The sequence below is a fragment of the Salvelinus alpinus genome, chromosome 19 (assembly GCF_045679555.1).
Source record: "Salvelinus alpinus chromosome 19, SLU_Salpinus.1, whole genome shotgun sequence".
In the NCBI taxonomy this organism is placed as follows: domain Eukaryota; kingdom Metazoa; phylum Chordata; class Actinopteri; order Salmoniformes; family Salmonidae; genus Salvelinus; species Salvelinus alpinus.
Genome location: NC_092104.1, coordinates 42,619,019 through 42,633,327, shown reverse-complemented (window position 1 = coordinate 42,633,327; position 14,309 = coordinate 42,619,019). Strand labels below are relative to the sequence as shown.

The 14,309-nt window shown below is 42.6% G+C and overlaps 1 protein-coding gene across 2 annotated transcripts; it reads right to left on the bottom strand.

The window, feature by feature from the left end:
• fam219ab (family with sequence similarity 219 member Ab) lies at window positions 1-14,309 on the bottom strand. 2 transcript variants are annotated; one of them, XM_071353640.1, is made up of 6 exons: window positions 14,005-14,309; window positions 12,847-12,949; window positions 10,805-10,907; window positions 10,497-10,577; window positions 10,233-10,308; window positions 1-1,649 (listed from the first exon to the last, which is right to left on the bottom strand). In XM_071353640.1, exons 1-6 carry the CDS (start codon window positions 14,071-14,073, stop codon window positions 1,491-1,493), a joined length of 591 nt encoding a protein of 196 aa, XP_071209741.1. In that variant the 5' UTR covers window positions 14,074-14,309; the 3' UTR covers window positions 1-1,490. The 2 variants fall into 2 exon arrangements, with proteins under 2 accessions (XP_071209741.1, XP_071209743.1); XM_071353642.1 differs by having other exon boundaries at window positions 10,254-10,308.

Here is a 14,309-nt window from a genome sequence, read left to right as displayed (position 1 = left end):
TTCAGATGGCTTTGTGTTTATTGATATCATACACTACACAGAACAATAACACTGTTAAATACTGGAATGGAAGTGTCCACATGAGAACATAATCATCATTCATTTTTTTTGTCTACATTTTGTTTTTAAATGCATACCTTCATATATTGCAAATCTCTTTGAAATACGTTAAGTCATGAGACTGGCGATAAATGTACACATTTTGTTTTAATGTTCTATACTTCAGGCATAGTCTAATCGCAAATCAACTCTGACGGGTGTTTGAGTGAGGGTGATAGTGAGGGATTAAGTGCTCAAAGTTAATGATACGTATGATCACTAGATCACGTTCCAATCAACCACACGAGTGAAATAAATTGCAACCCACTAATTTAGTTGATGACGTATGTGTGTTCTCCTTTGACATTATTTAGAATGATTGTGCCAATCAAGACTTGTTAGCAGGATGTAATTGGGGAGTGGTTAGTTAGACACACTGTGGGAGGGGCATGGTAGGATGTCATAACAGGCTGTATCCAAAAAGATAGTGAATGTCAGCGTATACTTTTATTACACAAACACTTGTTCCCTGTGGCCTCTATGGGGCTGAATTGTGTAACCTAGCTGTGAAAGCATTGTGTTCTAGAATGAGTCCAATGATAGCTGAGCAAAGTATGAATTCTATATCTTCCTCTTGAATAAGGATCATCGCAGATTAGGGAAATATGTACGCATATCACCTTAGAACCCAGACAAATTCAAATGTGCAAGAATTATACATTCAAAAGTGATAAATCAATGAGGAATGGACAAAATAGCAGTGTGCAGTAGTAAGATGCGGGAACAAACAGCCAATTCAGATAAATCTCCCAATCCACTTACAGTAGGCGCTCATCATGCATGTCATCCCTTTGCAATACATTCATCCCTAAAAACCAAAACCATAAATACCTCAAACCAATAAAAAATAAGAAAGAGGGCAAGAATGTAGACTGAATGAGTGTATTTGACCAGGCCGGTGCTACACAACCCTGCTTTCAGTACCAAATTACAGATACCAGATATACATAAACTGATATGCATCTTCAAAAAACACCCCAGCATGTACAATCATACAGATCCTTCAAATAAAAAGTCCATGACCAATAAAAGAAACGGAATAAAATGCAATAAATATGACCTTGAAGTCAGGTAAGCAGAGCAGCTTTGATCACCAGCAGTTACAATAATATGTCTTATTCTTAGGGACATGAAAATGATTTTGTAATCATTTTCACTTGTATAACACAATATTGGCCCGGAGGAGGCATCTGAGAGGCCTCAAACACAAACAGAAGTGCATGTCCTACCATAGGAGGAAGTAATCACTGTTAGTCGTATTTGAAAATGTTTGTGTATTTTTGTCTTAATTTTCCTCCTCTTAATTATTTGTTGTCGTATAATTATCATGTTCTGTCAATTCTCTCTGTCGCTGCTCTAGTGACAGAGTGAACATATGGCGCATGTGTGAGCTACTGGATTTGACAGGCGGTGGAGGAAGTGGCTTGGCAGCACATGCAGGTGGGGTTGACAGATTTGGGCGGGATCAGATCCAGGTCCTCGTCGTCAGGGATCTCGTCCAGCCGGTAACCATCCTTCAACAGCTGGATATTCAGGTCCTGGTTGATTTGCTGCGAGGGTGGAGATAATGGACATGTTACTAGGGGTGTAGGGGATTGTCAGCCATGTTACTAGAGGCTGTAAGGGATTGTCAGACATGTTACTAGGGGTGTAGGGAATTGTCAGCCATGTTACTAGGGGCTGTAAGGGATTGTCAGCCATGTTACTAGGGGTGTAGGGGATGGTCAGCCAGGTTACTAGGGGTGTAGGGGATTGTCAGGCATGTTACTAGGGGGTGTAGGGGATGGTCAGGCATGTTACTAGTGGTGTAGGGGATGGTCAGCCATGTTACTAGGGGCTGTAGGGGATGGTCAGGCATGTTACTAGGGGCTGTAGGGGATGGTCAGCCATGGTACTAGGGGTGTAGGGGATTGTCAGCCATGTTACTAGGGGTGTAGGGGATGGTCAGCCATGTTACTAGGGGCTGTAGGGGATGGTCAGGCATGTTACTAGGGGCTGTAGGGGATGGTCAGCCATGTTACTAGTGGTGTAGGGGATGGTCAGGCATGTTACTAGGGGTGTAGGGGATGGTCAGCCATGTTACTAAGGGTGTAGGGGATTGTCAGCCATGTTACTAGGGGCTGTAAGGGATTGTCAGACATGTTACTAGGGGTGTAGGGGATTGTCAGCCATGTTACTAGGGGTGTAGGGGATTGTCAGGCATGTTACTAGGGGTGTAGGGGATGGTCAGCCATGTTACTAGGGGTGTAGGGGATGGTCAGGCATGTTACTAGGGGTGTAGGGGATGGTCAGCCATGTTACTAGGGGTGTAGGGGATGGTCAGGCATGTTACTAGGGGTGTAGGGGATGGTCAGCCATGTTACTAGGGGTGTAGGGGATGGTCAGGCATGTTACTAGGGGTGTAGGGGATGGTCAGGCATGTTACTAAGGGTGTAGGGGATGGTCAGGCATGTTACTAGGGGTGTAGGGGATGGTCAGCCATGTTACTAGGGGTGTAGGGGATGGTCAGCCAGGTTACTAGGGGTGTAGGGGATTGTCAGGCATGTTACTAGGGGGTGTAGGGGATGGTCAGGCATGTTACTAGTGGTGTAGGGGATGGTCAGCCATGTTACTAGGGGCTGTAGGGGATGGTCAGGCATGTTACTAGGGGCTGTAGGGGATGGTCAGCCATGGTACTAGGGGTGTAGGGGATTGTCAGCCATGTTACTAGGGGTGTAGGGGATGGTCAGCCATGTTACTAGGGGCTGTAGGGGATGGTCAGGCATGTTACTAGGGGCTGTAGGGGATGGTCAGCCATGTTACTAGTGGTGTAGGGGATGGTCAGGCATGTTACTAGGGGTGTAGGGGATGGTCAGCCATGTTACTAAGGGTGTAGGGGATTGTCAGCCATGTTACTAGGGGCTGTAAGGGATTGTCAGCCATGTTACTAGGGGTGTAGGGGATTGTCAGCCATGTTACTAGGGGTGTAGGGGATTGTCAGCCATGTTACTAGGGGTGTAGGGGATGGTCAGCCATGTTACTAGGGGTGTAGGGGATGGTCAGCCATGTTACTAGGGGTGTAGGGAATTGTCAGCCATGTTACTAGGGGTGTAGGAGATTGTCAGCCATGTTAATAGGGGCTGTAGGGGATGGTCAGCCATGTTACTAGGGGTGTAGGGGATGGTCAGTCATGTTACTAGGGGTGTAGGGGATTGTCAGGCATGTTACTAGGGGCTGTAAGGGATGGTCAGCCATGTTACTAGGGGTGTAGGGGATTGTCAGGCATGTTACTAGGGGTGTAGGGGATGGTCAGGCATGTTACTAGGGGCTGTAGGGGATGGTCAGCCATGTTACTAGGGGTGTAGGGGATGGTCAGCCATGTTACTAGGGGTGTAGGGGATTGTCAGCCATGTTACTAGTGGTGTAGGGGATGGTCAGTCATGTTACTAGGGGCTGTAGGGGATGGTCAGCCATGTTACTAGTGGTGTAGGGGATGGTCAGCCATGTTACTAGTGGTGTAGGGGATGGTCAGCCATGTTACTAGTGGTGTAGGGGATGGTCAGCCATGTTACTAGAGGTGTAGGGGATTGTCAGCCATGTTACTAAGGGGCAGTGTTGGAGGTAACACGTTTACAAATGAATGCGTTATGTAACCAGATTAGTTTTATTAGTAAGGGAATAAAGTAATGCGTTACTTTTTCAAATTGGGTAATATTATTACAGTTACTTTGTCACACAACGTGTGCGTTACTTTCAGAATCATATCTCTACCGGGCGTGTGTTTCCATGATGGAATCTCAACTTGTTTCCTCATTTAGTTCTCGAAGCGAGTGGAGAAAGGCTGTGCTGTCCACAGAAATGTACAGAGGGCGCACCGCTGATCTTTGCCATTGTCGCTTCTGTGATACAGCAGCAAAGCCCAGGGAGGGCTTTCCAGTCTAGTGGCAAGTGTGCACTCTATACATCTCTATGGGTCCGTGTATGAGCGATCTATAACCAGAACTGGCAGGTCGAGAGAAAGATTTTTAATGAAAAGATTGGAAATCTGTACAGATGTTTGGCTTACAGTATACAGAATATGGCTAATCAAGCACCCCATATACAGCGCAGCACTTGTAGACTACCACAGGAAAGCAGCGCCACAGATGAAAGGAGAAACTACAGTAGTGATCAAACCTGAGTTAGTAAGTAACCAATCCTTGGTAGAGCACACATGGCTCGCCTTGCTCCCTCTGACAGTAAAACAAACATTGAGATTTTTTTCTTGAAAGTAACGCAAAATAATATAGCTAGTAATATAACACTTTACTTTCCACACTAAGTAATATTGTAAAGTAACAAGTAATATGTAAAGTATTACTTTTACATGCAAATAATCCCAACCCTGCTAAGGGGTGTAGGTGATTGTCAGTCACGTTACTAGGGGGTGTAGGGGATGGTCAGTCACGTTACTAGGGGGTGTAGGGGATGGTCAGTCACGTTACTAGGGGGTGTAGGGGATGGTCAGTCACGTTACTAGGGGGTGTAGGGGTCTGTCAATAACATTACTGAGGCTGAAGAAATGTGACCATAGACTTAAAAAGGCTGGTTAGTAGAGTCTTCAAGGAGTACCCATCATGTAACTAAGGCTAGTCATATTGTTACACAGGGAAATCAATGAACACTATGACTTATCACAGATTCAAAAAAGTTACTGGAGTCTACTTACTTCAGTGATCATATCAGGAAACCAGGAAATAGTCTTCGTACAATAGCTAAATGGTTTCATGATAAAGACATAAGGCTAAAATAATGAATGTAAGTGGCTTAGAGAATGAGTCAGTTGTGGTGTTGGTTTGATATTTGGATAATGGATATAGGTAGCCTGAATTTCTATCCAACAGTAATCTGCATTTACTGTAATTAGGTTTGTGAAGGGAAAAAACCTTGAGATTGTGAGTGTGTTGGGGAGTGAGTGGCAATGGCTTGGCATGACTGTAAAGCCCATTACAGATACAATGGCCGAGATGAGACAAGATGGTTTAAAACCTGTTGAGGATAGAGGGCGCTATTTACACTTTGGGGGAAAATCGTGCCCAATTTAAATGGCCTCGTACTCTATTCTTGCTCGTACAATATGCATATTATTATTACTATTGGATAGAAAACACTCTCTAGTTTCTAAAACCGTTTGAATTATATCTGTGAGTAAAACAGGACTCATTTTGCAGCAAACTTCCTGACAGGAAGTGGAAAATCTGAAATCGATGCTCTGTTCTAGGGCCTGCCTATAAATGTGCTTGATATTTATTAGTATACATGCACTTCATACGCCTTCCACTAGATGTCAACAGGCAGTGAGAGAAGAAATGGAGTGTATAACATCATCTGAGGTCGAATAAAAGCTCTTGGCATGACGTGACCCCAATTTCCTGTTTTCTGGAACGCGCGAGAAGTGACATGGTATTGCCTTCTGTAAAGCTGTCGTTATAGACGACTAATATCTCCGGCTTTGATTTTATTTGATACATGTGACAATATCATCGTAAAGTATGTTTTTTCAATATAGTTTTATTCGATTATTGAAATTTTTTCGGGACGTTAGGCGTGTTGCTTTGTCTGCGTATGTTCAGGAAGGAGAGCTTCGCGCCACTTTGCTAGCTTTCCGTGCTAATTGACTGGAGAAGAGGACATTCTAAATCCAAACAACGATTGTTCTGGACAAAGGACCCCTTGTACAACATTCTGATGGAAGATCATCAAAAGTAGGACCCATTTTATGATGCTATTTCATATATCTGTCGAACATGTGAACTAGTAGTTTGCGCCCAGATTTTGGGCACGCTCTCGCCATAACATAAACTGCATGTCGTAATGAAGTTATTTTTAGAATTCTAACACAGCGATTGCATTAAGAACTAGTGTATCTATCATTTCCTATACAATATGTATTTTTTAGTAATGTTTATGAATAGTTATTTGGTCAGAATATGTGAGTGTCAGAAAAATATCCGGACGTTGTGGGAAAAAGATGCTACGTTAGCACAATGTATAACCACTGATTTCAGCTCTAAATATGCACATTTTCGAACAAAACATAAGTGTATGTATAACCTGATGTTATAGGACTGTCATCTGATGAAGCTTATCAAGGTTAGTCAAAAATTATATATATTTTGCTGCTTTGTTACGATCGCTAACTTTTGCTGCTGGTAAATGGCTTGTGTTTCTGGCTATTGTGTTAAGCTAATATAATGCTATATTGTGTTTTCGCTGTAAAACACTTAAGAAATCGGAAATATTGGCTGGAATCACAAGATGCCTGTCTTTCATTTGCTGTACACCATGTATTTTTCAGAAATGTTTTATGATGAATATTTAGGTATTTGACGTTGGTGTCTGTAATTACTCTGGCTGCTTCGGTGCTATTTCTGACGGTAGCTGTGATGGTAGCTGCAATGTAAAACTGATTTATAGCTCAAATATGCACATTTTTCAAACAAAACATAGATTTATTGAATAACATGTTATAAGACTGTCATCTGATGAAGTTGTTTCTTGGTTAGTTTGGTTGGTTCTTGGTTAGTAAGGTTGGCTTTGTGCATGCTACCTGTGCTGTGAAAAATGTCTGTCCTTTTTTGTATTTGGTGGTGAGCTAACATAAATATATATGTGGTGTTTTCGCTGTAAAACATTTTAAAAATCGGACATGTTGACTGGATTCACAAGATGTGTATCTTTCATTTGCTGTATTGGACTTGTTAATGTGTGAAAGTTAAATATTTCTCAAAAATATTTTTTGATTTCGCGCTCTGCCTTTTCAGTGGAATGTGGGAGGAGTTCCGCTAGCGGAACGCTGGGGCTAGACAGGTTAATGCAGTTTTAGAACAAAGTTTGCTTGATCTAAACAGTCTAGTTTCAGAACGTCTCATGTCGGCTAAAGATTTGAAAAGAGACAGGTCCGTTTAGAAAATCAGAGAACAGTACGCAGAAGTTCTGTGTTTAGTCCAGCAGTTAGCTAGCTAGGCAAGCAGACAGCTACCTAGCTACTGTCAGATCCCAAATTATTGGCAGCCTTGACAATGATTAGCAAAGATTGCATAAATTAAATAATACAAATACTGAGCTATATTGTATGCTCAAACATTTTTGAAAATTATATTATTTCATACTAATATACTAACAGTTGCTCAGAGAAATACATTTTGTTTAATAAATCTCAAAAAGACAGGAGTTAAAATGATTGGCACCCCTGTTTTTAATACTCCAGCACCCACTCCTTCATTTTTGCTAAAACGTTTTATGAGATTGGAGAACACATTGGGAGGGATCTTAGACCATTCATCCATACAGAATCTTTCAAGATCCTTGATATCCTTTGTCTGTGTATATGGACTGCCATTTTCAATTTAGACCACTGGTTTTCATTAGGGTTCATCTCCGGAGACTGAGGTGGCCATTGCAAAATGTAGATTTTGTTGGTCAATTAACGTGTGCTTGGGGTTGCTGTAAAATCCACTTGTGGCAGAGTTTCAGCCTCCTGGCAGTGGAAACCAGGTTTTTTTCTAAAATGTTCAGATACTTGGTAAAGTTCATGATGGCGTTGACCTTAACAAGGGCACCAGGACCAGTGGAAGCAAAATATCCCCATAACATCAAAGATCTCCACCATATTTTACAGTAGGTATGAGGTTATGAGGCTTTTTTCCAACGTAACATTGCAAAAATCTGAAACTTTCTGTCCAAAAATGATGCAGAAAAATGTATCCATGCTTTTGTTACTTCTAGGTTAGACTACTGCAATGCTCTTCTTTCCGGCTACCCGGATAAAGCACAAAATAAACTTCAGTTAGTGTTAAATACAGCTGCTAGAATCCTGACTAGAACCCCAAAATTTGATCATATTACTCCAGTGCTAGCCTCCCTACACTGGCTTCCTGTTAAGGCAAGGGCTGATTTCAAGGTTTGACTGCTAACCTACAAAGCATCACATGGGCTTGCTCCTACCTATCTTTCCGATTTGGTCCTGCCGTACATACCTACACGTACGCTACGGTCACAAGACGCAGGCCTCTTAACTGTCCCTAGAATTTCTAAGCAAACAGCTGGAGGCAGGGCTTTCTCCTATAGATCTCCATTTTTATGGAATGGTCTGCCTAACCATGTGAGAGACGCAGACTCGGTCTCAACTTTTAAGTCTTTACTGAAGACTCATCTCTTCAGTGGGTCATATGATTGAGTGTAGTCTGGCCCAGGAGTGTGAAGGTGAAAGGAAAGGCTCTGGAGCAACGAACCGCCCTTGCTGTCTCTGCCTGGCCGGTTCCCCTCTCTCCACTGGGATTCTCTGCCTCTAACCCTATTACAGGGGCTGAGTCACTGGCTTACTGGTGCTCTTTCCTGCCGTCCCTAGGAGGGGTGCGTCACTTGAGTGGGTTGAGTCACTGACGTGATCTTCCTGTCTGGGTTGGCGCCCCCCCCTTGGGTTGTGCCGTGGCGGAGATCTTTGTGGGCTAACTCGGCCTTGTCTCAGGATAGTAAGTTGGTGGTTGAAGACATCCCTCTAGTGGTGTGGGGGCTGTGCTTTGGCAAAGTGGGTGGGGTAATATCCTTCCTGTTTGGCCCTGTCCGGGGGTATCATCGGATGGGGCCACAGTGTCTCCTGACCCCTCCTGTCTCAGCCTCCAGTATTTATGCTGCAGTAGTTTATGTGTCAGGGGGCTAGGGTCAGTTTGTTATATCTGGAGTACTTCTCCTGTCTTATCCGGTGTCCTGTGTGAATTTAAGTATGCTCTCTCTAATTCTCTCTTTCTCTCTTTCTTTCTCTCTCTCGGAGGACCTGAGCCCTAGGACCATGCCTCAGGACTACCTGGCATGATGACTCCTTCCTGTCCCCAGTCCACCTGGCCGTGCTGCTGCTCCAGTTTCAACTGTTCTGCCTGCGGCTATGGAACCCTGACCATTTATGAACATTTGAACATCTTGGTCATGTTCTGTTATAATCTCCTGGCCACCCCTCATAGCCTGGTTCCTCTCTAGATTTCTTCCTAGGTTTTGGCCTTTCTAGGGAGTTTTTCCTAGCCACCGTGCTTCTACACCTGCATTGCTTGCTGTTTGGGGTTTTAGGCTGGGTTTCTGTACAGCACTTTGAGATATCAGCTGATGTACGAAGGGCTATATAAATACATTTGATTTGATTTGATTTTCTGCTTATGCATCTGTTTTTCGACGCCAAACCCACCACTGGTATTCGTGGCCAGAGAACTCTATTTTCATGTCATCTGACCATAGCACTGGTTCCAATTCAAGTGTCGATGCCATTTAGCAAACTCAAGCCGGTGCAATGGTCAGATGACTTGAAAATAAAGCTATTTGGAAAGACTGATAACCCTAAACACACATCAAAATCCACAAAGAAATTGTTAATTGATCACAAAATCAATTAATGGCAATGGCCATCTCAGTCTCCGGACTTGAACCCCATTGAAAACCTGTGGTTTAACTTAAGAGGTTAGTCCATAAGTGCAGACGAAGGATATCGAGGATCTGGAAAGAGTCTGTATGGAGGAATAGTTTAAGATCCCTCCCGAAGTGTTCTCCAATCTCATATAACATTTAAGAAAAAGGCTCAGTGCCAAGGATGCTAGATTATTGAAAACAGGGGTGCAAATAATTTAACTCTATCTTTTAGAGATTTGTTTTATTACTTGTTAAACAAAATCTCTTTCTCTGAGAAATTGTATTAGTATAAATTAATACAATTGTACTATTTGCATACAATATTGTTCAGTATTTGTATATTTCTTTGCTCATCTTTATCAAGGGTGCCAATAATATTGGATCTGACTGTATTTTGCTGCAGTTAGCTAGCTAGCCTAGCAGAATGTGTGCCCTATTTCTGGTGCATGTATTTCATGATGCTCGTTTGCTACAACACCTTGCTACAACCAGTGGCAACTTTGTTTCAAAGTTGTATTATGTCATTGTAGAGGTACCGTCACCATGGAAACGGTCTCAACAGCGTGTCTCGAAATGTTTTATTTGAATGCAGCTGTCTTTAGTCAGCTGTTCTACACAAAATTCTAAAACGGGTTAGTTTTGTCTTGCCTAGTCTCTCCTTATGACGGCTGTTGTATCTTTACCGGGCTTAAGTAGTGTTACCCAGAGTGCATAGGTACCTGGGCCCTCACACATCTCACCTCGGCTGAGGAGTATCCCGATGAGGAGTATCTGGACATGTCGAAGTCATCGTCACTGCAACATAAATGGAAGTGTATGGTCATTTGCATAGATTAATGTCATCACTGTTGATCTTATATTTATTTTCACCTCACACACTGCCCATAACCTAAATGCTGTATCTACAGTATGTTGGCAGATCTGAGACTAAAGGGTGATGGTGGACATTTCTGTGTATGACAGTCATTGATGTTGTCACATACCTGTCTGTATCTATGGCAACCAGGGGCTTCTCATCAGGGCTCTGGTCTAAGGAGGAGTAGCCCTTATTGGGCACCACCAGCCTGTGGAGAGGGAGAGAGTGAAAGAGAGAGGGAAGAGTTATAGGTGGGCAGGAGAGTGAGTACACAAGGAAGAAGAGGTGGAACAGACCAGGATGAAAAAAAAGTGAGTGAAAGAAACAGGAGAGGTTGAAGATACCAGTGAAGAGGGAGATAGGGAGAAATAAAACAAAAAATAATGTAGGGCCAAAATCAAGAAGGCCATAATCAGGACCGTGGTCAGCTCTCACCGTGTTCTGGCCATCACATTGTTTTTCTTCGGCTGCTGGTTCACTGGACTACCTGCATTGCCATTCTTCAGTGATCCCTTCCTGGCCAGCTCGCGCTGTTTCTCTGCACATCACAGAATGTGACATTAGAGTATGAACAAAAAAACACTGAGTTTACAAAACATTTCCTAATATTGAATATCGCGCTAAGAACAGGGTCAGTTTGTTGGGGCATGACTCTACAAGGAGTCGAAAGCATTCCACAGGGATTCTGGCCCATGTTGACTCCAATGCTTCCCAAAGTTGTGTCAAGTTGGCTGGACCATTTTTGATACGCACGGGGAACTGTTGAGCGTGAAAAACCAAACAGCGTTGCAGTTCTTGACACACTTAAACTTGTGCGCCTGGCACCTACTACCATACCCCGTTCAAAGTCACTTAAATATTTTGTACTTGCCCATTCAGCCTCTGAATGTCACACATACACAATCCATGTCTCAATTGTCTCAAGGCTTAAAAATCCTTCTTTAACCTGTCTCCTCCCATTCATCTACACTGATTGAAGTAAGATCAATAAGGGATCTTAGCTTTCACCTGCATTCACCTGGTCAGTCTAAGTCATGTTTTGTACACTCAGTGTATACAGTACGGTCACAGACAAAATCCTGGCATGGCAGCTCTCAGCTGACCAGTTTCCTGACACCATTAAACTGGTCATCTGGTTTTGGCCTACCACTTTGCGCCTAAGCCGTTGTTGCTCCTAGACATTTCCACTTCACAATAACAGCACTTACAGTTGACAGGGGTAGCTCTAGCAGGGCAGATATTTGCTATCCATACATTTTAAAAACAAGAAAATTATGTTGTCTGGTTTGCTTAATATAAGGAATTTGAAATTATTTAAACTTTTACTTTTACTTTCGATACTTACAGTAAGTATATTTTAGCAATAACGTTTACTTTTGATAATTATGTATATTTAAAACCAAATACTTTTAGACTTTTACTCAAGTAGTAATTTACTGGGTGACTCACTTTTACTTGAGTCATTTTCTATTAAGGTATCTTTACTTTTACTCAAGTATGACAATTGGGTACTTTTTCCACCATTGCCCTGTATATAACTTACTTACTTTCTCGTGTTCTTCTTATTTATATTTCTTGTGTGTTTTTGATTACTGAATTGTTGGGAAAGAGCTCGCGAGAAAGGCATTTCACTGTACCTGTGCACGTGACAATACAAACATGAAACATGAGACAGCTAGAAATATTTTTTTTTATTATTTTTTTGTGTGATGCTTGCACACAACAAGCTTCCATTCCCCCTGTCACAAGGGAATTCATGGCTGATTTAAGATGAAATGTTCAACCGTGTTATGGTCAACCCTGTTACTTTATTTGGCACTTAATAGGCACTTACTATAGTCCTTTTTTCATTTAAACTCTTGAGAGTTACACTTCTAAAAATGCAATGAATTGGTGGAATGACCCAGTATCCAAATCTGTGGGTGATGTGTTCCACTTGTGGGGAAAACTTTCACTCAAATAAATGTTTTACAATCTTAATGTTGCATCACGCACAGACGAGGAGGGGAAAATTGTACAGACGTCAGGCTAATGGCTGCAGTGGGCTAGCTTGAGGTTTTGATATATCAGACCTTCTGGGGCTTGGGGCGGAAATTTGTGGGACCAGTCCCTCCCTCATTGCATATGTTATGGGAACATATTTGTTGAAAGGATATCACGAGGATCGATTGGTCATCAAAGAGATGTCTTATTACGAAATTGCTAAATTTGCAACCTAAAATCCTCCTTTCTACTCTTGAGTCATTCAATAATTTTACAGACTGGACATCACAATGAGATGTGTCAATGTGTTTATATTTATGCCTTTAATTTTGGTAATATGGTTTTGGGGAATGATTGAGCCTTGACTCCAGTACACCTAGCCTTTGTATTGCTCCCCACATCTTTGTATTGCTCTCCAGTCATGTGACCCCTGTCCAAGGTGCTGAAATAAACAGAAGCCGGCAGTAGGTTCGGCTGAGCCTTCTTACACTCACCTATCTTCATCTGCAGAGGAGAGGGCTTGTAGTTAATAGTGACTGGCTCCTCCTCCCTCGTGTCTGAGTCTGCTTCGGAAGAAGCTGTGGATGATGCAGGGTCCTAGAGAGAGAGAGAGAGAGAGAGAGAGAGAGAGAGAGAGAGAGAGAGAGGACTCCCATACATATAAGCTGGGATGTTCATGACATTGTTTAGGCTAGTAAATACAAGCCTAATACAATTCTGTCTCTCATTCACACACACATCAAAGGTTGTCAGGCAGTCACATCTTCATTGCACACAGTCCATTCATCGACTCCCATGATGCACATTTCACTCATAGCTCCCAAAAGCTACACCACTGCGGATAGAAAGACCCTTCAGTTGAATCTCGGTATTCTATTGCAGATAGGTTCAACTGTACTCCAGGGCCCTGAAAAACGAACTCTGTACAGCAAACAAAGATGGCCTACTGACGAGACACATCACTATATGCCTAACAACATCTTATGCGAACCAGTGGGTTTGATTCAGAGTTAAACACCACATATGATGTCGTGGAGGATACTGCTCCACGCAGTCTCTGCATGATGAAGAAATCGAACATCAGCTAGGCCTTACTTGCTCTGATAGGCTACCCGATTGCGTTGTAATGTTCAGTAAGAGCCTACAATTCAATAATAACGTCATCTGTCACATGCATTCCAATCAACTACTTGGGATTTTTGCAGTGACAGTGTTAAAGCTGGCCTTTGCCTCATAGGCCTATGCTTGTCCCCAGAGCGGATGTGCTTCTGCGAACGTGTAGGGATGTTTTTTTCGCCAGGTATCACCGATGACACTACACAGCTCGCCATCTCAATCTCTTAAAAAAACGGATAGTCTGTTGATTGAGGTCTTCTCTAAATTCGCTTCTCATCGCAATAAAGCCAGGCATAATATTTTACTGACCTTATGGTTGCCTACCAAGAATAATGCTACATGTGTTACCTTTATCAGAGATAAAACATAAATGCTGCAAAATATCACCAGGCCAATATCTAAATTCAACAATCCATTATAGCCAGCATGTATGTTTTAAAACACCTAGTAGACTAGCTTAGTCGCATAATATAGGAACATAATATATTAGCCTATGCATTAATTTAACACCACAATGAAAAATACATTCCACTTACAAGTGTCTGAATCTCTCCCTGGACAGCGCTCGGAACCTGAAATCTATCTACTGGTATCTCTTCCATCATTTTGGCGACGTCTTCTACCGTTTATGCCTCGGTAATTATACGGCAGCGCCGTGTATTGGGCCAAAAGTGTGATTAGTTGTGCCTCAGATTTTCGGTTTCTCAGATTTCTAGAAATCTCTGCGATTCTCCGGTTCTCTGCCACATCCCAGCAGGCAGTATCTATGCAGTGGTAACCAGTCAGTAACTCAACCACCCACTTCCGGGTACAGATCCGTTAATCGGTCTCGCCCATAATG

Coding starts and splice junctions, on each gene's coding strand:
- fam219ab (XM_071353640.1), bottom strand. CDS start 14,073: ATGATGGAAGAGATACCAGTAGATAGATTTCAGGTTCCGAGCGCTGTC. Junction 12,950..14,004: donor AGGGAGAGATTCAGACACTT/GTAAGTGGAATG, acceptor CTCTCTCTCTAG/GACCCTGCATCATCCACAGC. Junction 10,578..10,804: donor AATGTGATGGCCAGAACACG/GTGAGAGCTGAC, acceptor CCCTCTCCACAG/GCTGGTGGTGCCCAATAAGG.